The sequence below is a fragment of the Staurois parvus genome, unplaced genomic scaffold (assembly GCF_062004578.1).
Source record: "Staurois parvus isolate SC_StPar_1 unplaced genomic scaffold, SC_StPar_1.0 ptg000761l, whole genome shotgun sequence".
Taxonomy (NCBI): domain Eukaryota; kingdom Metazoa; phylum Chordata; class Amphibia; order Anura; family Ranidae; genus Staurois; species Staurois parvus.
In genome coordinates this window covers 1,238,712-1,265,677 of record NW_028318557.1, presented here as the reverse complement: position 1 = coordinate 1,265,677, position 26,966 = coordinate 1,238,712, and the positions used below count along the sequence as shown (strand labels likewise).

The following is a 26,966-nucleotide window of genomic DNA, read 5'->3' as shown; positions in this document are numbered from 1 at the left end:
AAGTAGATCTAAACCAACTTCTGTCAAACAGGGATGGCCACACAAATCAAAACTCTGCTAGTCTGCTGATCAGGCAGATTTCCAGTCCATCAATGCCCAGCTTTAGTATCTATTCCCAATGTGTAAATTTTTCCTGGATTATGATAGACAACACAAGTTGAAAATGGTCTTCTGCGTTCATCCCCTGGCTCTAACAAACTCCTCGATTATACAAAATCACACGCAAGTAGTAAAATCAATAAGTCAAACTCAAGAATGATGAGGGATAGAGATGGATGGCGCTCTGTCTTGTAACTTACACTGATCAGCCATAAAACTTTATGACCACCCATCTAATATGGAGTAGGTCCCCTTTTTGCCAAAGTCTAGGCATGGATGCCACTAGACCTTAAAAAAAAAAAAAAAAAAAAAAAAAAAACACCTGCGGTATCTGGCACCAAGCTTTCAGCAGCATATCCTTTAATTCTTGTAAATTGTGAGGTGGGGCCTCCATGAAGGGGATGACTTCTTTCAGCATATCCCACAGATGGTCGATTAGATTGAAATATGGAGAATATAAAGGCCAAGTCAACACCTAAGACTCGTCGTGGTCCACAATCTATTCTTGAATAATTTTTGCAGTTTGGCAGGGCACATTGTCCTGCTAAAAGAGCACCACTGTCATCACGGGGATACAGTTTCTACGAAGGGATGTACTTTATCACCAACAATGTTTAGGTAGGTGGCACATTTTAGCATATGTAAACCCTCACCTTGTAAAACAACCCAGTTTCAGTTTAAAATATAAATGAAAAGCAAAAACACTTCTGTATTTTTTTTTTCAGCTGCAGCATGAGGTAGAAGAGGAGAAAGCATCACATAGCTTCCAAATGAATAGCTGTGCAAGGGGGGGGGGGGGGGAGAATGCAAGCATATGCCCGATCACTGGATTAGCTCCCAGCACATCCAGAGAACTAACCATGCTGTGCTCATACCCAGTGTGGTCAGTTTTTATTAGTTTTATAACCGTACTTTACAAAAACAGAGCCGTCTCAAAAGCACACAAAAAAAAAAAAAAACCAGCCCCAACTGTAGTCAACTCCAGTACACCTCAATCAATGAGGGGAGCATCATCCACATGACTAAGGTATGCAATCAAGAGGTAGAAGTTAAGAACTATCATGGCAGGTACTTACCAGAATACGTAAACTCAACATTTTATATCCCTAGTTCAGCTGGGCCTTCATGCCAAGAGGCCTATTTTTGAACCCAACTGAAACATGGGTTAAGAGCGTACACTCTGCGTGCTCCCTGTATAGTTACTGGTGCCTCACAGAAAGCTCCTGATGGCAAGTAGCGAGCTTTCCAATCATGTGACAGCCAATCACAGCAGTCACGTGACCCTAATCACCACCCTGCCTCCTGGCGTCAAACCCCTTAAAGGGCCAGGAGATGCCAGCAGCAAGAGGTTAAAGAACCACATGAATGGCAATACCCAAGGTTTCACAGCAGAACATTGCCCAATTCAATACAATGCCTCCGCCGGCTTGTACTCTTCCCATAGTGAATTCTGGGATGATCTGTTCCCCAAGTAAAAGATGCACACGCAACTGCCCATCTACATGATGCAAAAGAAACCGCGATTCATCAGACCAGGCAACCTTCTTCCATTGCCCACTGGTCCAGTTCTGATTTCATGTGCCCATTGTAGGCACTTGGCTGTGGACAGAGGTCAGCATTGGCACCATGGCCGATTGTCAGCTACGAAGCCTCATAAAAACTGATACCCATTTTTCTGCTTTCAACACGTCAGGGACAAAATGTTCACTTGCAGCCTAATTTATCTCAAAGGCTTTCAAAAACCACTGTAACGAGATAATCAATGTTAATCACTTTACCTGTCAAAGTTATGGCTGATCAGTTCATTCTTACAGCTTCACTTATCAAATACACGCTACAAGGTGGCAGATGCTACAAGTTGGAATCTGGAAGCCTCAATTCAATCAGGATTACTAGGGAAGTCTGACAGGCAGACCAGGGATGTTACAAAATCTATGCATTAAAACATGCAAACACTAGTCATTATGCAGAATGACTTACTTTCATTGATGGAGTGCTCCGAATCCTCAGCTGAAATGGAGTTTTCAGAACCAAGTTTTCCAACATTAAGCTTCCCAGGTTCCCGCGGTAGATGCTTTGAAGAGGAAGGAAATGCAATTAGATCAATTAATGCAGGGCTACCCACGCATAGAAGATGATCATTTCTCAACCCAGCTAATTACTTTTACAATCAGATTAGAAAATACTGTTTCTGTAGCATAACACCAGAAATCCTCAAACCAGCCAACTTTTGTGGGAGAGACCACAAATTGGACGGAATACATTTTAGCAGTTCCCACCACTTCAGAGATCATACATGCATATTTGTCGGAGATTGTGCATGTTTATGAAAAAAAGTTAAATTTATTTTGATGGACAGATCACCCAACTACCATGTCATGTCAAAGGTCTCGTTCACACAGGGTGTACATAACAGCCAGGATGCATTTGGAGCCATGCACGTGCACCAATGTCATATTGGAAGCTACAACTATCTGTGCAGCCTCCGGGACCAATAGATATCAAGGGGATTGCCTGCACGGGTATGCACCGCACTTCAGGCACTCTGCCCGTCATGGGCATAGTCATGTATGCCATAGAATGGAAACCATCTTGGATGTGATTTACTGTCAATTGTTTCGCCATTAAATACTGAATGGGAATATATATAAAAAAAAATAATTCATACAGCATAAACAAAGAAAATTGTTAATTATAACGGTCACCACTCTAGATCTCTCAAAATGTATTATATGGGAGCACATATGTGGAAACGGAGAATGGAAGTCTACTCAAATAGCAAAAGTGCCAAAGTTTATAGCCAAAAAATACCTAATGAAACCCCTTGCTTTATTACAGTTCAGATTATATATATATACATACACATACATACATACATACACATACACACACACACACACACACACATATACACACACACACAGACTGTTGAAGAGGTAAACTTTGTAGGGGAGATTCCCTACCAGGAAGAATGACTTTAACTACTGAAAAAGTGATCTTAATCTTAAGTGCACGATTAACACGTGCAGGCGTTCCATACAGCCACATGCTGGCAGCCTGTTCAAAAATCGGCAGGCAAGTGGCTGCATGTCCCTCTAAGGGCATCCCTGAGCATTTTCAGTTCTCATCTATACATCAGTCCTGATGGGTGAACAGGGATGCGCTTTAATATAGGTTGCAACCATCCACTTTATTATAATACAGGATTTATATAGTGCCAACAGTTTGCTTTATGGTCTTTTTAAATTGTAAAGCACTTAGCAAACAATTCAATACAAGCGGGTCAGGGGAGCTCTGCTCCTGGGCACTTACAATCTAATACGGAGAAGCTGGTGGAACAAAAAGTAATTACTGTGCGGAATGAAATGGGAGAAATAGAAGATTTGGTTATTAGCTGAAGGTAGGATAGGCTTCCAGGGAACACCTAAAAGTGGATAGATAGTGGAACAAATTGGGGTAGAGCGTTCCAGAGGATGGGAGAGGTTCTGGAGAAGACCTGGAGATTAGCATGAGAGGAGAAATGGGAGTAAGAGCAGGAGGTCTTGGAGGAGTGGAGAGGATGGTTTGGGTGATATTTGGAGACAAGATTTGTGATGTAGCTCGGGGCCATTGATATGAAGAGACAGCCAACATAGGTCACCTCTGCATCCTGTACAGGTGAAGACACCCCTCCGCACAGGCCTTACGCCTCTTTCACAGTGTCCATTCTGAGAAACTGACAGATTTTATTGGACAATCCATTCACCGCTATGGTTAAAATAAACTTATATATAAATATATATATAAAATCGAGCGCAGTATGAGGATGTAGATAGGGTAGCTGCTGGCACAAAAGGCACCTCGTGAACCTCCAGAGTAATGGTAAAATATGAAAGTGCAGCGCTAACTTAAACAATGATTACACATAAGATAGATCCCATTTGAATGTGGATCAGCAAAAAAGACGGCGTCAGTTCATCAGATGTGCTAAATACGTATACAGTCTCCAACACTTGAAGAGCCAGGGATAGTAGATATCAGAAATGATAAAGAAAAGCCAAGTAATGCACTGACCAGATAGCGCAAGTTAAAGCGCATGGGACATTTAAGACCTGTCCCTGGTACTCAGCCACTGTATCACTGGAGCAAGGCGGTGTCATCTATAGGGTGACCACTAGATGTCATCTGTCCGGATGGAAGCTGTGTTCAGCCACTGTGTTGATGGATCAGGTGGGTGTTGTCTGTAGGGTGACCACTAGATGTCATCGGTTCCAGGGGAAACTGTATCACGGATCCAGGGACGTCACTGCAGATGTGTTCTTGTTAGGCACAATCCCAGGACCTACTGGATTTACAGGCTCCCCAGAAATAAAGAGCCCGTGGAAAAAGGCCTCAAATAGTGTGATAACGTTTATTTAAAATTGAACAATCAGAAAAGAACTTACTTAGCAAAGGTACAGCTGCTTATAAACGGCCAGACCGGAGGTACATGTACATAAGATAAACATAGCTTGGCACTACCCTAACGCGTATCGTGTAAGTACACATCATGTGTACTTACACGATACGCGTTAGGGAAGTGCCAAGCTATGTTTATCTTATGTACATGTACCTCCGGTCTGGCCGTTTATAAGCAGCTGTACCTTTGCTAAGTAAGTTCTTTTCTGATTGTTCAATTTTAAATAAACGTTATCACACTATTTGAGGCCTTTTTCCACGGGCTCTTTATTTCTGGGGAGCCTGTAAATCCAGTAGGTCCTGGGATTGTGCCTAACAAGAACACATCTGCAGTGACGTCCCTGGATCCGTGATACAGTTTCCCCTGGAACCGATGACATCTAGTGGTCACCCTACAGACAACACCCACCTGATCCATCAACACAGTGGCTGAACACAGCTTCCATCCGGACAGATGACATCTAGTGGTCACCCTATAGATGACACCGCCTTGCTCCAGTGATACAGTGGCTGAGTACCAGGGACAGGTCTTAAATGTCCCATGCGCTTTAACTTGCGCTATCTGGTCAGTGCATTACTTGGCTTTTCTTTATCATTTCTGATATCTACTATCCCTGGCTCTTCAAGTGTTGGAGACTGTATACGTATTTAGCACATCTGATGAACTGACGCCGTCTTTTTTGCTGATCCACATTCAAATGGGATCTATCTTATGTGTAATCATTGTTTAAGTTAGCGCTGCACTTTCATATTTTACCATTCACCGCTATGAACCGGTGGGTGTAAATGGACTCTTGTCTGTTTACACCCACCTACCACTGATCCAATCTGGTCTGAAAAAAAAAAAAACACACATGATCTCGTCTAGGAAAACCATATAAGAGGGCAGTCTAGTGTAAACTGACAAAAGAGTCCGCTTACACCAGCTGCCCATAGAGCAGAGTGGGCTGTATCCATGTCCACTCTGCATAAACTGGACACGGAACAGTCACCTGCTGATCAAAACAGAGTCTGCCCTGTGAGAATGAGGCCTTAACTGGGCAAGTCCCCTGTTGGTGGGTGTTGCCCAAGTTGGGTACCTTGTATTAGGGAGGAAGTTCTCACATCGTGTATATAGTTCTAATGTCTTATTACAACTCTTGCACAGTGGTTCACCGTAAACTCTTATGAGCAGGGCCCTCTTGCTCCTTTTGTGTTTTATTGTATTGCAACCGTCCCTTTATATTGTAAAGCACTGCACAAACTGTAGGCACTAAATCCTGTATAATTAAGCCTTCAGAGCATGTACATTTCCACAGCCTATGTTGCCAGAAGATGGCATCCGTTGGCAAGGGCAGTGATCCTTCTGGATGTATGCAAGAGCGTCCTGCAGCGTGCGCCAGCGCCTCCACATTGCTCACCAGAGGGTGTATGATGGAGCATTCCCCAAGTCATCCCTCACCAAGAACCTGACCCTGAGCCATTTACTGTCCTTCACAAGAGTTCCACTCCCTACCATGCTTTCAGAAGATGTGTACCAAAAATGACATGGGAACCCTTATTTAAAAGTTGTTACAAAGCCTAAACATTTTTAGCTTAATTTACTCCTTGCATTAAGGCAAAAAATATGTTTCGCCATCAATATCCCCGCCCTCAATCCTCATTCTTACCCAAGCCCTCATTCAATCCAGCAATGTGCATGTCTGCAGCTCTTTTCTCCCCTCGCTTCCTAGCCACTCACACTTTGCTGGGGCAGTGGGAGCCATTGGCTCACACCTCTGTCGAAGGCAGTGATGAGGGAAGTTGAGTGGGTGTAGGAGTGTAACCATGTCCCGCTGTCAATAGGCGCAGACAGCGATACTTTGGAACAAGCCCTCATGAGTGCCCCCATAGAAAGGCTTTCTATGGAGGTCACTTGGTGGACGGGACTAGCCAGGAGTGCCAGCTGGACCCCAGAAGAGGTCCAGGGGCGCTCTGTGAAATTCCATTGCACAGAGCAAGTACATAGCCATTAGTTTAAAAAAAAAAAAAAAAATCATACCACAACCATTAACACTTTAAAAAGGTTGCCTCACCCAAAATGGCCACCAAAGATCACCAGTGGTCCCAGCGTCCAATCAGATGCTCCCTTTAAAACCCCAACAGAGTCCATAAGGGGGACAAATTACCCAAAATCCACTCATCTGTACAACGGCACAGCGCCACCTACTGAATTGAGGAAAATCTGCACCAGCCTACATGGTATGTTATAGTTTCTTGATCATCAAAAAAGGCAACACTACCTCCCCACAGTTCACTGGAGTTTCCGTATTCCTGCAGGAAACAGGAATGTTTCCAGTTATACATAAAACAAGTTACAAAAAAATAAAACTGACAGATTAGGAACTCTATAGAAATTGTTTCATGGGGTGTGTAGACTGGGGAATTCAGAAGAACATATGTAATTAAACTTTCCATCCGGTCTAAATATCTGGGCTGAGTATTAAACCTGTAAACATTTTCCTGCACAAATATACAGATAGGACACCATATAACCGAACAGCGCATATGCAGAAAGAAATCTATAGCACATAATTTATCTATTGCAGCAGTGAGAAAATGAAGACATTCATCAATACACGGCACATTATGGAATGCATCATTAAAAGAAAGAATTTCCATATGTGCTTGTGTATTTCCATAATGCTTCATTTACTTCCACACAGATCTTTGCATGTAGCAGGTTATGGCTGCTTTTTTCATGCACAATTCTCAGCTTGTAGCACCTCAAGCATTCTCACTGAAGGAATTGGAACACGTCACTTGGTTTTTAATTCAGTGATGGGAATAGTGAGAGGATTGCTAGAAGAACATTGTAACAAGGTTAACTTTGTAAACCCAAAAGCAAACATATGGCAGCTTACCAATTCCTAAATGTGATGGCTGCATTATTCTTTAATTTTCACCTACTGATCCTACCAGTAAGTCCGTTTTTCAAAACAGAACAATCTCCTGCAGATGTAGCAGGTAAGGGGGTTGGAACGTTTCACCACTCACAGAGGCACTTCAAATGGTCAGCGGTTATACAAAACCTTTAACCACAAAAAGGGACAAGACGCTTTTTGTAACTGTCTAAAAGGCATTGGCAAGAGTTTTGCTTTAATTTGTCAGATGCACTAGCAGATTTAGATACATTAACACTCCCATCCCCCCAAATTGGCAATGCAATTGCTCATATGTGGCTAAGAAAGCCCAATACAAACGGATACTGTGCATGTGGCTTTGACCCTTCCATCGCTACTCCATCTCAAATGTTCCCCCTAACCCTAAAGCAGGGCCACTGAGAACAGCAATCATACGACATGTTGGTCTCAACATAGATCAATACATAGAATATTTAGGCTTACATTGAGATGATGAATATACCGATTATCTTTGTGCCAGAGAGCTCACAGGACTAAAAGGTAACAGGAAAGAGTGCATGAGTGGTTTTTCAAAGAGGAAATTTCTCTTCTGAATGGGTGTGGACGCCCAAGATTTCTGTGCCCTCAAAATAAGCCAGGAGGTGCTGGTTGCTAAGTGGTTTCCAACTTTTTAAAAAGTTCTTCTTTAAGGTTGGATCAGTGTGGATTAAGAGGAGTCATCTCACATCTAGTTCTATTTATGCTATTGGATATTTGTAGTCCAGTAAGGTGCATGGTTTGGAAGGTGGTGGAGAGTGGTTTTTCGTTTCACTAAGTGTTGAAGAGGGGAACACTTATTACATGTCCAAAAGATAATACACTAATGCGTTTTTCTTCAGAGATACCCCTTATAAGGATGATGCGTCCGTAGGATCAGCCATGAGTGGATTCATATGGGGAATGAGATGTAAAGCTATGCAAAATATTTTTTTAGGGTAAGCGTATTTAATTTAGCCACATTCAGTGTACACTGGGTGTTTTTTTTATAAATTCTGAACACAAAATACACTGATAGTTGATTTTTGCTTTATTATATTTTTGAGGATAATGCACTATATGTAGTCATTTGATTTTTGGAGATGGATCAAGTTTAAACATGATATTTTGAAGAACCACAGACGCTGGAGTTTTTATGACTATAAACCAGCAAGCCACCCAGCCGTTGCCATGTCAAAAGGGTAGCCAGGAGTTTGTGTAAATATAAGCTGTAGAAGCTACCAATTAGAAATTAAAGCTTTGTAGCAGTTAAATTAAAATTAACTAGAATGACGTGGCAGATACTGTTCCACTTACAGGTCAATATCCTTAAATGATTTTTCTTCCCAAGTTTAACTAAGTCTTCCATAATTGTCCTATCTGGATACGGAGTTCCTTCTTTCAGGAGGTGTATGGTTGTGTCAGTTCCTTCATCTGGGGAGCTCTCCCACGCCTGGCAAAGTCTACCTTACATCTACTCATACAATGTGGAGAGATAATGTTGCCCAACTACTTTGTTTACTACTGGTCCGCTATTCTGGTCTCTGTTCGGTGGTGGTGGTTCATGAGAGCTCAAGCAAGTGCAGTGGTTTGTTTAGAGGCTACCCGGTTGGGTTCACTTATGGAGCTCATCAATATGGTATTGAGGTCCTAGGGCTTATACTGCATTCACATCCTACCAAGACAACCCTCTAGGTCTGGGCCTCTGCCAGGAGGCATTTCCTTAACTCTGATCATTGGTCTCTGCATCTCTGTGCTCTATACCTCTGCAGCTCTGTGGGGGAAACCCCTCTGCTTGACCCTCAGCTGTGGGTTCCTTTTGGCATAAATACGTTCTGGAATATTATGCCAGCTGGTGCATTGCTATACTTTTCTGACCTTTCCCAAGCTTGCTTTACCAGGAGGGATACATTTCCATTTTCGACTGCAATCCCAATTTCCTTGACCCCCCCCCAGCTTGGTGACTGATCCTATTGAGGACCTGCTGTCACAATAACACCTGTCTAAGCCCCTCTTCTCCTTACTTGGCTCTTCGTTCAAATCTCGGCCTGCCTAAGCCTGGCATTAGTGAAGAATCCCCCAAAATGAATAAGCTGTGGGGGCAGTGGAGGGCTGATATTCTGCCTTTGGAAAGAGGACTGGGAAGACTGAGGACAGCTCTAAACTTATTTCTTCTACAGATACATTCAGATGAAATTCCTCTACGGGGTGCATTCTATGCTCCAGGGATTGCACAGACTATCCTCAGCGATCTCCCAGTTGCCCACGTGTCAACAGCTATTGGTATGTACTTTGACAAGTTCTGGATTTGTCCTAGGGTGGAATAGTTTTGGACAAATGTCTTGGACCTAGTTAGCGTTTGTCTTCAACTGACCTGGCATTATTAGTTATCCAAGACTATGCAGACACCTCGCTGTACTAAGTTGTTGATTTCCTACTTGCATTTCCTTTTTGGCATAATACAATACAAGTGGAATGCACCCTCTCCCACCTCTGACCTCATGGGAGAATGAATAATGCTGTACTGCCCATGTGTAAAATGTATATACATTAATAGAAACTGCCCTTCGTACACAAAGACCTGGCAACCATGGAGGCCCAGTGATGTTTTTACCTCCTTTATATGGGACACTGCAATGGCTGCTGTCTGTTCACCTTCTTCGGTTGTGGTTTAGGTCATCCTCACTACAAACCTACTTAAAAGGTTTCCTACCCTGCCTGACAAGGGGGAATAAAAAATGTATGCACTCATCTATCCTTCTGCTCTCCTATCCACATGTTCTTAGCACAGCAATTTACTGGCTTCTTGTGCTACTTCTGTCTCCCATTCTGAGCTCTGCTATTCCAGCACTACAAGCAGCTGAAAGCAGGTCACATTAAGGCCCTTCCACTGCTTTTTAGTCCTTATGCACACTGGATGTTTATTTATAGCTGGGGATTTTGGCTTTTGATGTTTGTTTTTTCCGACAGCCAGTAAACTCCCCAGTATGTTATCCTATATGTTCATGCACACAGACTAATCAGCATTTTTTTGGCTGGGAAACCCCCCCCCCCCCCCCCCCAGAACTAGTGGGTTTCTGAAGAAGTTTTTTTAGCTGTGAAAACGCTCTAACACTGAAAAAGTGGTAAAACACGGTAAACTAGCGTTTTTTGGATTAAAAACCACACAAAAAAACGCAGCTAAATGCCAACATCAGGTTTTTAAACTTTACACTACTAACGTTACCAGAGTTATTAAAATTCCCAGTGTGTATGGAGTCTTAAAATCACAAAAAACTAAAAGCTGCTGTATGACATACCAAATCCAGGTACAAAAAAAAAAAAAAAAAAAAAAAAAAAAACCACACTTCCTTTTCCTTACCAGACACCCAAATCCTTTGCGTCTCTCACACCCCTCCCAGACACTGCAGCTCACAGGAGAATTTCACCAACACTGGCAGTGCTGTCTAGACAGTATTGGACTAGGTGTGCTCGGAGGCTGGTTGACAAGCTGCAGGCTTGTGGAGTCAGCAATATCAATGTTGAGAACCACACCCTGCAAATATTTTTTCATCCCACTGTAGTACATGCAGGTACAGATAACACAAGTGGCAACTCAAGCAGTGCAGCATCGTTGCCACATCACAGGAAGCCGCATTAGGTGGACTGCAATGGAAGGATCAACAGGTATTTGTAGGACTTTGCAGTGGACCAAGAAAACTGTCAGTGTAGATGTACTTATAAGTGCTACAACTCTAGTTACTAATTGGCACAGTTCTATTTTGTGACCTCATTAGAAGTCTATGGGAAACTGCTGCTAACCTGCACAAAAGTAGATGCGTTAGCTGTGCTTTAGCAAAAAGCACAGTGGGGGCAGTGTGAAGCCGCCCTAATGGCAACAGTTTTATTTAAAGGCTGTAGTTTTCTCCCAAACTTTGAGTAGGAGTGACATGCACAGGAAGTTTTACAAGTTACCAATTGACTGGCAATTACAGGGCCATATACAATACAAGATTATATCGTACGCAAAGCTGGTAATGATGGCAAAGCTTCACCAGGTAATGATGGGTGTTCAAGTCAAACCAGGAGTTCTGAGTTTATATAATAACAAATTCCAAGGAGTAGAACCCAATTATTTTTCCCACCGAGGCCTTCTGTAGATGTGGGTTTTATGCCTTCCTTAACAAGGAATTCACCACATGCTGTTCCATGCACGCACTAACAGTTGCCATCTTGATTAATGGTCTTTGGACTGGTCTGCGACATGTGTGCTGCCTATCAGTAATAGGACACACTTGTCCCTTGCTACTGCGTGTACCACCACGGTAGCATCCTTTTTATACCTGTGCAATGAACCCCTTGGTGCTGGCACCTCCCGGCCCTTTAAGGGTTTCAGAAGCCGGGAGGCAGGGCAGGGTTTAGGGTCATGTGACACGTCATCCCATGATTGGGAAAGGTCCTAATCGAAAGAGGAGATTGGGACCTTTCCATGAGTACCGACATGTGTGCTGGGAGCACACAGGGCGCACGCTCTCAGCACATTTTTAATAGAACGCAAATGTGCGGCCGCTTGGCGTCTAGGCCCAGACGCCAGGAGGGCGTACATTTGCATTCGGCCGGCGTGAAGAGGTTAAAATTCACAATTCGACTTTAATGCCTCTCGCACTTGCTGCATTATGAACAATTCTCCCAACAGATCCTTCAAAAGACTTGAAATGCAACAGAACGTGTAAACTTTTGGGGGGGAAAAGGGCTCATTAATGTACATAAAAATCTGAGCCAGTTTTACAGTCACCTGTGTAGTATGTTCATGACTTATGCAGGCCATACATGGGTTGAATTACGAACTAATTTTCTTTAGAAAAATCGAAATTTTCCTGCATTTTGTAATCTGATTGTGCCACCGTTTATTTCGAAATTCGACCAACCATGCCTTTAATTTCACCTCCTGTTGCTGCAGAAAAGAATTTTCTTGGCCAAGAATTTGCTTTCCAGGTCACAGCTCATGCTAATTTCTTTCGATTAAATTTCTTACACAACTCTCCCATTAATTAGAAATTCATTAGTTTTTTTAAAAAAAATTTCCAACATGCCAGATCGCGCAAATTCGACGGTTGCTCGAAAATCGGCCGTTGCTACATCCCCACTAAATAGAGTGAAATTTGATTGAAAATTCTCTTTCGGAATTAGACTCATGTAGAGCCAGCTTTACACGGGACTTTCCATTGCTCCTGCAGGTTGAACATAGCTATAGAGTGAAAGGAAGGTAACTATATGCTGCTGGGGAGGGTGAAGGTAAAAACCTGTAGCTTTGCCCAGCCTTGGCAAACACACCCAGTGTCAGTGGTTAGCACTGTTCTCACAGCTCTGATGTACTCGATTATATTACCACAACACTAGACATGGAGGTTTTTTTTCCCCCCTTTAGTTTACAACTTGCAGAGGTGTGAATCTAGCCTTATGGATGTTTGAAATGTGTTTTTCCAGCTTGTTTATACATTTTGCGTATTTTTTTTCCCCCCCAATAGGAAAGTATGGACTTTGATGTCTGCAAGCGTTTCTGCTGCGTGATCATTGAAGTCTAATGAACCGAAAACAGAGGCTAAAAAAAACAAAAATGCTTTAAAGTGAATGCGTCCCTTAGGAAACCATGTTAAATGGACTGTACTGCATGTAAAATGCATAGGTGTGAACCAGGCCTAACAAACCTTCCTAGACGTTTTGTTTGTTGAAATTTGCTGTAATGTGTATGACTATCTGTAGGACATAAAATGCTGCTGAGGTAGGCTGTTGTAAAAGGTTTCATGCTGTCTAGAAGAGAACTGCAGAATATGCTGGTGCTATAGAAATGTAAAAATATTTAAGTGAATGGAGGCTTTGACCAGAAAACAGCAGACATGCTTCAGGCTCATTGAACAGCTTAAAGCATAAACAAAGATTTACATGTCTTTCCACCCAGCATGGCTGTGGATTGAGCAATGGAGGAACAATGACCCAGTATCCCAGGTCACAATGTGTTAATCATCTCTAGCACTGCTCAGATGGCTGCCGTGAAACGCACGGGGAGGGGACTGGGGAAGATTTACAGTCTATGACCTCATATATATATAGCTGCTCTAGGCCCTGAAACCAGAGCTGGGATACAGAACACAGCCATAGGAAGTCCTAAACCACAAGTAGTGAATAGACGGGCCCTGGACAAAGGGCTGCGCACACAACAAGTCACTGTATTAGATTTCCTGTCAGGCGGAAGGCAGACACACCCAGACTCATTATCAGAAGGAAAAAAAGCTGGCTTATCAGTAGACTGCATGCTGGGAATGGGTTATGCCCGCTTCACCTATAACCTTTCCACGGCTGTTTAGTCAAAAAACGCAGTATAGCAGCATGAGCCGGTCTACTTCGATATATTACAGAAAAAACCCACACCAAGATATGCCGTCCATTTACCATCACAATGCTAACTGCACATAAGTGACATTTAGGTGCTGCCATCGCCAACTGCTTGTTGGCATTGCTGGCTGTAATACGGATTCTCAGTACTTTGAGTCCATAACCCAGAAAACACAGATTAGGAAAATCAGAGGCCTTCAAGTATGTTCTGAGTTACTAGGTTAGTGACTCAAGTTTTCCTAGAAAAGGTCAACTTTTAAAAGCACTTTGTTTTCCATGACTTTTTCCAAAGCAGATGTGTTCTTTTGACCGATTAGGATTTAGTCACAGACATCTCCCCATTTCTACTGCATAGCATCTGACCAAACCTGAGTCCGCAGCTCTCCTCCAACTGTCTGACCATCCCACATTAGCATTACACTTGCTGGCCACATTAGGTACACCTCGCTAGTGCCAAGAAAATATCATTCACACCATTACACCACCACCAGCCTGAACCATTGATAAAAACAGCAGAATGGATCCATGCTTTCATGTTTACACCAAATTCTGACTGCCATCTGAATGTCGCAGCAACCAGTCTTCCCATTCTCCTCTGACATCAGCAAGGCATTTTTGGCCATACAACTGCCACTCACTGGATATCTTTTTCAGACCATTCTCTGTAAACCTTAGATGGTTGTGCATTTAAATCCCAGCAGATCAGCAGTTATTGAAAAACTCAGACCAGCCTGTTTGGCACCAACAACCACGCCACATTCAAAGTCACCTAAATCCCCTCTTTCCCATTCTCATGCTTGGTTTGAACTTCAGCAAGTAGTCCTCACCACGTCTACATGCCGTGAGTTGCTGCCATGCAATTTGTGTTACCAAGCAATTGAATATGTGTACCTAAAGTGGCCAGTGAGTATGTCTAAGATAGTGTTACAAGTCAGAAGGAAAAAAAAAAAAAAAAAGATAGATTGAAAACCCACTTATCTAGAACCTTATACCCACAGCTGACTCAGAAGGCAAAGCCCTTAAGCATTGTCCAATTTTCTCAAAAAACTTCTGACCCCCCCTAAGGCAATCTGGCTATTGTAACTTTTGGAAGTAACTTCAGGTAATATCAGTTATAATCTACCCCATTACCTGAAAGGTTCATAAAGTGGACTACATGGATGAAGTATGTGTTCATAAATTGAGATCCTATCCTCCTTAATCACCACTTCAAAGAAGATGATTTTCAGTTCTGCCCTTTCTCCCTTCATACCCCTTGTCGGTTTGGTAGCCATTCTCTGCACACGCTCCAGTTCCCAAACATAATTTTGTTAACTGCTGTCCGCAACTGACCTGCATATTCCAGATGAGGTCTTGTTTTGCTTGCTTTAGAAATTGCAGCTTGGCATTCCTTTCCACAAGTGATCTACCAAAACATCCAGATCCTTCCAGATATGATTCCCTCAGTTGTATGCCCACTATTTCAGGTACTTATATAGCGCTGTCAATTTACACACATACATACACACATACATATACACACACACACACACACACACACACACACACACACACACACACACATATATATATATATATATATATAGAACATTCACATCAAGGGGTGTACAATCTAAGGTCCCTAACTCATTCATACACATACTAGGGCCAATTTAGACAGGATCCAATTAACCTACCAGCATGTCTTTGGAGTGTGGGAGGAAACCAGAGCACCCGGAGGAAACCCATGCAAGCACAGGGAGAACATGCAAACTCCATGCAGGAGGCGCCATTGTCGGGAATCAAACCCATGGCCCATTTACTGCAAGGCAGACATGCTAACCACTAAGCTCCTGTGACGCCACTAGTATGTATGATGCATGTTTTTAGCCCCCACATGCATTACTTTACATTTATCAACGTTAATCCTCATTTGCTACATAAATGCTCAAACACTGCATTCAAATCTGTGAGAAAGTTAGACATGTAGAGACTTATTCCACTACATGGCTTGTATCTGCAAACACAGAAACAGTTTAAAAATATACTAGACATAAGGATTCCTGAAAGAAAAAAAAAAACATTCAGAATCTGAATCACCACTACTCTGATTAAGTTTTAAAGAATTTATCATTTATAGACCATTTTCTATCAAGGCATACTTTATCCACAGGCACTCCATTTTTTAACTTCATAAAAAGAAAGCAGATATGCTTGACAAATTCGGTCTTTCGCAAATCCATGCCAACTATCCCTTAAAATAATGTTTTGTAGCAAAGCATCTTTCTGACTACAGTAGAAGTTAAACAGGTCTGTAGTTACTTTTTAAAATATAGGCACCACATTGGTCTTGCACCAATCCATTAGTACCAAGCAAATCATTGGAGTTCCTAAAAGAAAAAATAGAAATAGCTTTGAAACAGCCAAGCCCAGAGGAGACACGAGTGCAAGTTATCTGGTTTGGGTTCTCTATTCAGCTTTGTTTTGTCAGTTTAGGAAACATCGATGTTTGCCCCATCAAGTTTCAAGCTGTAGCAAATGCAAACCCAATTGTGGACCTAAACACCACCGTTTTTCTAGCATATGCAGAGCTGAAGATATTTAATTTGCCACCTTTGACCTTAGACACCAACTCGAGTTATAGTGTGAGTCTACATGCTCAGACCCATTTTTTGTTAATTTGCTGTTCTGCACAGAAGGGAGTGGCCAGAAAAGGATCATTGAAGCAGTTGGCCACCTTGAACATGTTTTGCAATATACTTCTGTGAACCAATCCTTTTTATGCAAACATTAGCTAGAAATATGTAAGTGTATATTAGCAGTGCTCGCAGGGTTAATTCACAATCTCAGTGTTAACATATGATCACATCACATACATTATGGTCACATTATACACACTATGGTCACATTATGTACATCTCAAATGGTTTTCAGCACAGACACCATTTCTATTAAAGTGCATCTCCTCCAACGCCCCCCCCCCCCCCTTCACTTAACTGACCTTGGCTGGACAGCTTTTCCAGTTAGAGGGGTTGGGTCAAGCCATTTAAAGAATTAAAGAGTGAATACTTACCTGTTCAACGGTCCCTAGCTGGCGCCAGCTTCTGAGTGCCAGTCTTTGGGCCTTTTTATTGGCCAGCAGGTGATGACACTTATGCATAGGAGCTAGTCATACATGAACTGTAAGCTGGGCTTCGCATGCACAGCTCAGTTGATAGTTGCAGATAACACAGCAAGCACACAGGTGGGAGCATTTTATTGAAGAAACAGAACAAGTCTCTTCTGCATCAAAAGCATGCCTGCTGTTTTCCACAGAACTTCAGTTCTGCTTTAACACCAACAGTGATGCTTTCAGTTTTTCATATGGTTTAAATCTCCCATCCCACCCCCAAAAACCCAAAAGCAAAAGAAAAACCCAAAACAAAAACAAAAAAAAAAAAAAACCACACAAGAAAAAAAAAATAAATAAAAAACAGTGGCTATTTAAGGGCTCATTTACATTTGTGGTTTGGGGAAGGGGTACTATGATAACCATGAGGTTGAGCAGAATTTTTGGCCATCCCTCCCACTGCATAGGCAGTGGACAAGGGTGTACACATGCTTTGGTGCTTGACTACAAAGCAAATATTAAACTATCCCTGTCAAGAAAATGGGTCTGCGCTGCAACCACCCCATAGACGTGTGAAGGGCACACTGTTGTAGTAGTGTGGCATTTCAAGCATTGAAACAAGCAATGAGGAAGTAATATCACCTCACCACCTGCCAAATGCATCTGAAAACTGCTTTCCACAAGGATGGCAGTCCTTCCCAGATGCTTAAAGGAACCTAAAAGGTTTAGTAGTTTCACTTAAAGCTTAATCTTCGGCTAACAAATTAGTTCTCTTTCAAAACCACCATGTTCACAGAACAGCGTCACCCTATTACAGGGTGGAAAGTGGATCTATTGGCAGGATCTACAGGGGAGACTTAAAAACTAGGCTAGCGCATCATACAACTAAAAGTGGTATTAAACCCAAAAGCAAACATTGCAGCTCATCACTTCATAGATGTGATTTTTCTTCCTTTTATTTTTACCTGGTGATCCTGCCACTAACTTCTTTCGTCAGAAAAAGATTTCCATTAGAATATATCCATTACAGGGATGAAACAAGCGTTAAACCCTAGCAGGGGTGCTTACAATGATTATTTTTATGTAATTCCATAAAGGGGAAAAAAAAAAAAAAAGGTTTGTTCTAACTGCCTTTAAAGAGTAAGCTGGAGTTTGGCTTCAAATTGTTAGTGTATCTAAATCTGCTAGTACATTTAACACTCACTCCTCCCAGACTGACATTGTTGCTGTCCAAAGGTGCCCTGTGCACCTTCATCCAGAGTGGGGGCATGCCAATACAGGAGGTGTGTTACTGGTCAGATCAGGTAAAAACAGAGGGGAAAAACCTAAAAACCACATGTAATGATTACCAAGCAATACCACTTTAATTTTTGCCTATCATCTCACTTAAAGGCCCACATACACACTATGAGACCCACCTCTGCTTCGGCTCTGTTGCATTTCCTAGTTCTAGACTGCAAGCCCAGTGAAAAGGCCAGATCTTCTATCCTGCCTGTAGCGGTCTGTACACAATGGTTGCAAAGCTTGTGTTGCACAGCCAATTTAGTACTTGCAATGGAAGGAAGAAGAAGTAGAAGTGAACTAAAACTGGTCAGGAAAGAAAACAAATCTTTCCTTAAAGCCAATTTAATCCTGGTAATGCTCTGGAAAAAATAATTGTAGCCAGTAGCTTTTTAAGTAATCCTGAGCATATGTCAATGTTTTTGGATGCACAAAAAAACCCAACAGGTCCTGATGGGATGCCATCTACTGCACCAGCATGTATTTGGAAATCCTTTGTAACTAGCAGCAATCCGTGCTGGCTTTAAGGGGGGAGCACACAAGGTTTTCCAACCCTTGCCATCATTTCCCCAATGAGCCAGGTACAGTAGTGTGACAGAACCATAGATATAACTCACCCAATTCAGCCAGAAGGAAATTAAGTCATCCAGTGCCAATGGACACCTTTTTTATTTTAGTGCTATAAAGGCTCCCCACTGGCCTACAGAATGCCATTTTACTGTCTGCTACCCAACGTTTTGGGGGTTTGTACAACAAAGTTACATTATACCTCAATAAAATGTTTACTACACTTTCCAACTTTCTGCAAATATGGTCTGAACATACACCCCCCCCCCCCCCTTTTTTTCTCCATTTACAGTGTAAGGATAGAGTTTCACCTGACCTTTTCCACTCAGGAGTTCCATTACAGGAGGTGCCAAACATACAATAGGAAGAGAAAGTGAGCTCAGAGACAGGCTGCATCCTGCTCACAAGAGGCTCATACATATGTTGACTCATTCCCAAACTGCTGACATGTCCATTTTGTAGCCAGGTGGAAGCGAGATGTCACGGAGAAGGCACAGTGACTACCAATGCCCCAGGCAGGACAGCTGGAACACTATCTTCTGTGGTCATGGTTCAGCTCCTTTTGAGCAACTTGTAGTTCACTGACCAAGAGAACGTTTTAATTTTTAGATGCAAGTATGAGGGGTACAAGGAATAGTGAGGAATCATCCTGCAAATGCTTACAGAACTCTCCATCCCCACCCCCCAGCTTCAGATACTGCTGCACACAGCTGTGTTAACTCATGAAAAACTCCAGTAGTGTCTCCAACTGCTGAGTTATCAGTTCACCAGTGGCTAGTCGCTGAACCTGACCCTGAACTGCCTGCTGCGCCAGACTGACTGCTAGGGCAGGAGGACAGAGTAATGGCTCAGATCTTTTTCTGTTTAAGGTGCCCCCATACCATACAATCTAATTGCAAGCCAGAACCAAAAAAAAAAAATATGTTTTACAACTGCAATGTAGGAGAAGTCAAATTGGGAAACTAGCCAGACATTTAAAACTGTCTGTACTAGCAACTATGCAGTGCGAAGACCTGTCTGATTGGGTACAAACTGATCGTATAGCTTAGGCAGGTCCTCATTTTCTAAGAGACAAGTCCATGTGTATGGTGAGCTTAAGGCACACAGCCAGCTTTATAATCTGCTTGAATGACAACCACCAGCTATTGTTTCCAAACAAACAGCATTATATGAAAGTCGACACGTTAAATGTTTCAGAATTTTATCCAATAGCCTAAAATTAGACTACGATGTTGACTTCGCCCCCACCCCCAACTCTTACCTTATTATTGGCAGCTTCACCTTTCTCAAACATCATCTTCAGACTGTTCAATGGAACATGGAACTTTTCAATCTTTGGAGAAGGCTCCGGGGTGTCCAGCTTTGCAGTCTCCAGGTCTTGCTCCATGCTTTCCACCCCGGTGGGCTGAGAATGTGGTCCTGTGGCACTAGGGTATTGGAAGCGACTTTGTTCCTTCAGAGGAGAGCGGACCTTGGTGGGGCTGCCTTCAGGCTGCTCAGCAGGGGCAGTTTCCGCCTTAGTACTGCTGACCCTTTGCCTCAGCACAAAACTGCCACTGCGCTTTACTTCTGTCCGAGCGGCAGGAACCGGAGTCTCCCACTTTTTCTTCAACACGCTCAGGGAGCCCCGGTTAAAGCTGGGAGGAAGTGCCTCTATGTTCTAAAAGGAATAGAAAATGAATGCATGTGAGTTAGGAAGTGCCTGTCTATGGGAAAGAAAAATAAACCTGCAGAACAAAAAAGGCAGATCCACATCCAGGCAGCTCCTAAGGAAATTATGGTCTTTGCCACATGTAAAAAGCATTTAGCCCAGAGGGGTTAAGAGGCGGAGGAAAGACTGGGCAGGAAGTTTAAGGGAAAAAAAAAAAAAAGGAGGATATCCATATATGGGCAAACAGATGGGAAGAACAAGTAAAAAATGATGAGAAAATGACTCATTTAACAAGAAGCTAAGAGGAGCACAAAGAAAAAAAAAGTCATCTCTTGTTCATTCCTGCTGACTCGTCTGGAACACGTCCCCGCAATGAGAAAATTAAACATATCATTGCAAAAATCTAAGTAGTTCGTACAAAAACTAAAATAGCCTTGGAATGACTGTCTGAAATGAGTGAAAAAAAAAAATTTAAAAATTAGCACAAATAAAAATGGCTCCCAGATAAAAACCCAGATGCTTTCCATTAACAATCATGCATATTAGACAGACTCAAAGAAACAGGATGTCCTTAAGAAAGATTAGATTTGAAATAAAAATGGATTCAAAATATGGATTAAAAAAAGGAAATGATAGGAGACAATAAAATGCAGATGCTGCAGAATGTTTATTAAAAAAATTAATGCACAGAAGAGAAAGAAAAAAATTAGAAAATTAAATCCACTTCAATTTACAAAAATATGCAAATGAAGCATGAAATGATTTACCATTTAATGGAATGGATGGCAGAGAAAGATTATATGCAATATGAAAGATGGAGGGGGAAAAATATAAGATGAGGAATAAGAACAAAAGCGCCATAGGACACATTGTACCTGCCGTCTCTGCATTGCTGCGGTCCCTGTGTCTGGAAGAACCCACAGTACAACTGCAGCTGCTGTGACAGGCTGCCAGGCTTTATAGAATTAGAAGTGATTAGCAGCTATATTGGGATCCTAAGTCTCTCACCTCATCACATGCTGAAGAAAACTGCGCCATCTTTGTTAACCCACTGACAGAGCCAAGAGATATCCAAGAGCTCAAAAAGGGACAGTGCAAGTAGCTACATACTGTGACATGGCAAAAACAGATTCTGCAAAGTAAGCTGGCTAAAGGCAGCCATTTAAAAGACTCTGGAGATCGGGAGACTGGTGTCTGCATAACCACAGGGCAGGCCAACTCCTATGATTACCTACTCATGGATGCGGACAAGCAGAGATTATCCAACATAAATTGCAGGTTGAAGAGGGAAAGTTGACAACACTACTAGATTTTTCATTCAACCCAGCAGGCTGAAAATTACCGACAGCTCAGGAAGAGTCGCTGTACTAGCCATCCGTTGTTAGTACCGCAATCTTCCCTGCTGTGCTATTGTGTTCTGACGGGGGCGGCCTTGTTGCCAGAACACTCCAGTCAGCGCCATTGGCTTGGGAGCGCTGATCGAGAAATGACCGGCAGACTTTTTTCGTTCATGTCCCTTTGACAGAAGCCGGCCACCATACACACAGGCCGAATGTCGGCCAGTTTCTACTGAACCAGCCAATGCCGCCCAACATTCGGCCCGTGTGTACCAAGGTTTAGTCAGGCATCTGCCAAAAAAAGGTTTTTCTTCTACAGACACCACTATACTAAAGCCCAGTGATAGAATAGTCTAAGTTTTGCACCAAATATAACACACAGTAAAATGTACATAAATGAGGAACAATGCATGCCTAGATCATTAGAGAGCTGTGTGACACAGACAGATCAATCCCTGCTATTTGGAAGGCCATAAAACATTTCACACGGGACACTTTGGATCGGTGGGTTAGCTGATCACAGCAGAGCTGACAGATCAGTTTATGCAGATTGGACAGACAGTCCACTCTGCTCTATAGGTAGCCAGGAGTAAATTGACTCCACCGTGGTTACACCAGACTGCCCTCCAGTCTGAGGGATGGATCCCTTTCGGGTTTTTTTTTTTTTTTTTTTTTTTAAGCAAACCGGATTGGAGGTAGTTGAGTAAAAACCATACACAGGTCAGTTTACACTTACTGGCCATAGAGGTGAATGGAGTATCTGATCAGGTCTGCCTGGAAAACTGACAGGCGGACCTTATCAGATCCTTTATGTGCAAGGTGTTTCACATGTGACCTCCTGGAGTCAATGCTTAAAACTGTCCTGTGATAAACCTCATAAGAGCTAAAATGTGTTCTGGAGTAATGAAGGCAATAATCTCACTGCATGCTCAGTATGAACTTGTATGTGGCCTACAACACAGAACAGCTTCCAAATGAGGAATCCCCTACAGCGGGTGTCGGCAACCCGCGGCTCCGGAGCCGCATGCGGCTCTTTCACCTTTCCTGCGGCTCCGGAGCACACTGCCCACCAGGTGACAGGCAATAGGGTCGGCAAGCCGCGGCTCTTTTAATGCAGCTCTTCTGTGTGCCGGGCGCCCGCTGGCAAACATTGGCTGTCAGGATGTAGGCGGGGCAGCGTGACGAACTCCTCTCCTCTCACAGTCCGCCCTGAAGACCAGAACGGCGCGGGAACACAGCGAGAGGAACGCGCGGAGCAAAGGTAAGTGAATTGACACAATATGGGGGATGAATTACTATAGGGGGGATGTATTTTCAGTTTTAAAAATGTTTCTCTCAAAATAAATTTCAATCGTGGTTTTGGCGAGATTTGGCTCAGTTGAAAAAAAAAAAGGTTGCCCACCACTGACCTAAGGCTATGATTGTGATTATGACGATACACTGTGGTCCTGATTAACCCTTTGCTTACTGGGCCCTTAAACCCCCTTCATGACCAGAGCGCTTTTTGCAATATATGCAGTGTCGGATTTGTTTTAAATGTTGCAATGGTTTTGCAGCTCCCAGTCTTTTTTTCCCTCTCGGAAACGGGTCCAAGTGGCTCTTTATGTCTTAAAGGTTGCAGACCCCTGCCCTACAGGATCAATTCTCCCATATAGCAAGTCACTTTCATTGACTGACCCAAGTTACACATTCCTTTCTTCAATTAACTTTGAATGCATACAAAAGCAAGACTTATTTAAATTTAAAGCGGAACTAAACCCATCAATTTAACAGTTTCCCAAAACCGTTACATTCAAGGCATACTGTGAATGAGAACTGTTACAGGTGATTGTTCTAGCAACCAAACGATAAAACCATATACCCAAATGAGGGGTATGAAAACTGACCACAAGTTCAGCATCATGGCAAGTGTATATCAAACAGAGGCCAATATGTCAGCTTCCTTTGTTGTAAAGCAAGCGTCTCCAACCTTTCTAAACAAGGGGCCAGTTTACTGTCCTTCAGACTTCAGGGGGCTGGGCCGTGGCCAGAGTAAAATGGTGCCCCATCACTGGCGTCAGTGGGAGGGCTAGTGCCCCATCACTGGCGTCAGTGGGAGGGCTAGTGCCCCAAGGGTCAGATAAACAAGCAAAGAGCTACATCCTGCCCCCCCGAGCTACAGTTTGGAGACTACTGCTGTACGGGATCAGAAAGTTTAATTCTGCTTTATGCATGCAAGTGGATCATTTTCACCACAGCAGTTTCACCACATCCACTGGACCAAAAACCCACATACTTTACCCAAACAAAGATCATGCTGGTAAAGTGGTTGTATGGTAGACACCTACACCATCTTTTAGAAAACCCATAGAATTCCACAGCTAGTGCTGGCCAGCAGTCACAAGGTTTTCCTTCAAGCATAGAGCAGTTACTGGCAAATTCCAAAACAGATGCACATGCCAATTTTGTTCTTAGAATACCCACTTGTGGGCCATTTACAAGCCTTATGACTAATCTAAGCCAACATTGTGAGATATCAGGTGGTGGGGACCTTAACACACGAGTGATAACCACCTATGAAATAACGTGATCTCTACATGGAAAAAAAAATTACAAGTATGGAAGTCTAGTGCTAGTTTTTACTACAGGGATATTAATACTTGACTCCATGCACATATAAGACACGTTAAAGCGGCTCTATATTCATGATACAGCATTAAATGCAAGTACTAGCAATGCAAGTACCTGCATCTGACCTCTTCCAAGTGTGAGAAGTAATGCAAGGAACCAATCCAATCATGTGCAGACAAGCACTCTGATAGGACGAGAAAGCAGAATGACAAATAATCGACCCTAAACTGCTTCTCATGTCACTGTTCAGTCACAAGCAGTGGTGGGTCCAGAATGACCTGGGTCTAGAGGAGGTGGGTTGAATGAGGCTGGTCAGACTGAGGACAGCTAGCAGCATATGTACTACAAGGAAAATCTTTAAACTGAAGAAAACTACAAAAGCTGGTTTCAAGAACATTTTAATGGGCGATTTATTTTGCCATTTTTTTTCTTGAAGTTTTGGTTTAACGGCATCTCTCAACATTTTAAAAAGACATTGGCCTCTCCATGGCAACTCCAAAGGCATACACATGGGGGCTTATACATGCAGTTTACATAAATAAAAAGTTATATCCAGACCATCGTCAATCACTGTCACTGAAGCAGATTACACTATTTAGCCCTAAAACTAATGCTGCAAGCATGCTCCCCAAATGGACACTTCTCATAAAAAACAAGGGCTGTATTTACCCACCATATCCAAAACCCCTGGAAATTGACCTGTAAGCTTGGTATACACGAGAAGTATTTTATGAAAGTTGTCAGTACATTTGAAGGTCGCTCGAGATTTCATATAGTTTGGAATGAACAGACTATGAAAACCACTGCTGGAAATTTTATTTCTTGCTTGCATGAATTTCTATCCTGTCCCTTGACTTTTGCCACTTCAATTGAAAAAAAAAAAAAAAAAAAAAAAAAAAAAAAAAAAACCACGTTAATTTTTCTAATCATTAGTGGGGTTAAAGAGGCTCTTACAACAAAGAAAGTTTAAAAAAAAATGAATTAATGTACACCCAGCTTTTAAATCATTTTGTAGTAACCACTTTTTTGCTTTTCAATTAATCCTAGAAGGTTGGCATTCTTGCCTCAAGCAAATCTCATTAGGTTTTGGAAGTCCTATCTTGTCAGATAAGAATCTCACTTGGAAGGCAATCAGTCTCTACAGGATTACAGCTCATCACTGTCCTCTTACTCATACCCCCCACTGGCCATCAAGTGATGTATGTCCCTGCCTGGTCTGCATGAGTGCTAGACAGCCTGAGTGATCCTATCATAGCTCAGACAGCCCTCCTGATGAGTGAATACACAATAGCCTCCCCTCCAGCTATCATTGCAAGTTTCAGCCTGTCTCATTCCAAAAGAAACCACCATGTCTGGGGACACACACAATGGAAATCCCCAACCTACAGGGTGGAAAATACCCAGGATTTGAAGTTCACACTTCAGTCTCTAATGATCTAATTATTCAGTGCGAAGCTGAACAAAAAGTTACTCAGCAATGTGTTCTAAAAACAAAAAAGATAAACAAGTTCACAAAACAAGAAATTCATGTTTGGTAGGGAAAGCACAAAGAATTACACGTATAAAACCAAGCTTCAAGTTTTGGTTTTTTATAACAGTAAAGTTCCTTTCAGATGGTGTGGACTTTGCACCAATCAGCAGGGAGATCTGCTCACAGATCCCTTGCTAATTGGTGCAGAGCGAGTGGATGACACATTTGTGTCCAGATTCTGCAGAATGGACATGGACAGACCTTGCTCTGCTCTATGGGCGGCCGGGAGTAAACCGACTTCACTCAGTTAACACCCCACTAACCTCCAATCCGCCAGTGTTCATTTTGACATCAAATTTCGATTTTGTTTTAGTCATTGTCTTGACTAAATTGCCATTTTAATTTTTAGCCCTTGTTCACACCAATACGATTTGACAGCTCAAAAATTGAATCCCATTTGTGCCAATGGAACAGTTCAAATATGTGCGACTCAGACTTGCAGATTTTGAAAAAAACCCTCCTGCACCATTTTTGTCGATTTCAAGTCGCACAAATGTCTGCAAGCTGCACATGAAAATTGCACTGGCCATTGGCTTTGAAATCTGATTTCAAAGCCATATTCAGTGTGAACCAGGGCTTAGATGTATTTAGTCCTCTGAATGGCTTTAATTTTAGTCGTACTTTAGTCAACTAAAATCCAATGGGTTTAGTTAAATTGTAATGCATTATTTAAGTATTTCTCTAGAATCGGTAAACGCATTTTACACTCCTGGAGTAAAAATGTAACATTTATGGTATAAGGGCAGTTCATACCACACGGCAGTCCAGTGCGTTTTTATTTTCCGTATCAAACACATTGATAGGTTACATGGTTTCCAATGGCATAGTTCACACCAGTGCAGGCAATTCCAGTGCGTTCCAGTATAAAAAAAATCAAACATGCTGCTTCTTTTCTGCACTGAACTGTACTGGAATGCAGTAAACACCACAACGTACCTAAACGTACCAAAAACGCCAGAATGCACATCCTTTTTAAAGTTGAGGGGAAAAATTAACTGGTATACGTCAAAAATGCGCATACAGAAATGCATCCAGACTGCATTTCTATGGTGTGAACCAGCGCTTAAGGTTTGAACATGAGCTACAGACAGATTTG

At 42.4% G+C, this 26,966-nt stretch overlaps 1 protein-coding gene across 3 annotated transcripts in view; it reads right to left on the bottom strand.

Moving 5' to 3' along the window:
• The window catches only part of LIMA1 (LIM domain and actin binding 1), a 122,169-nt gene that overhangs the window by 29,606 nt on the left and 65,597 nt on the right, over positions 1–26,966 (bottom strand). For 2 of the 3 annotated variants that reach the window (XM_089654391.1, XM_089654390.1), the window contains exons 4-5: positions 20,003–20,401; positions 2,080–2,173 (exon numbers count right to left, since the gene is read on the bottom strand). In XM_089654391.1, the coding sequence (XP_089510517.1) occupies positions 2,080–2,173; positions 20,003–20,401 (493 nt within the window). The remainder of the gene's footprint in view (positions 1–2,079; positions 2,174–20,002; positions 20,402–26,966) is intronic. The other variant, XM_089654392.1, reaches the window with a different exon arrangement.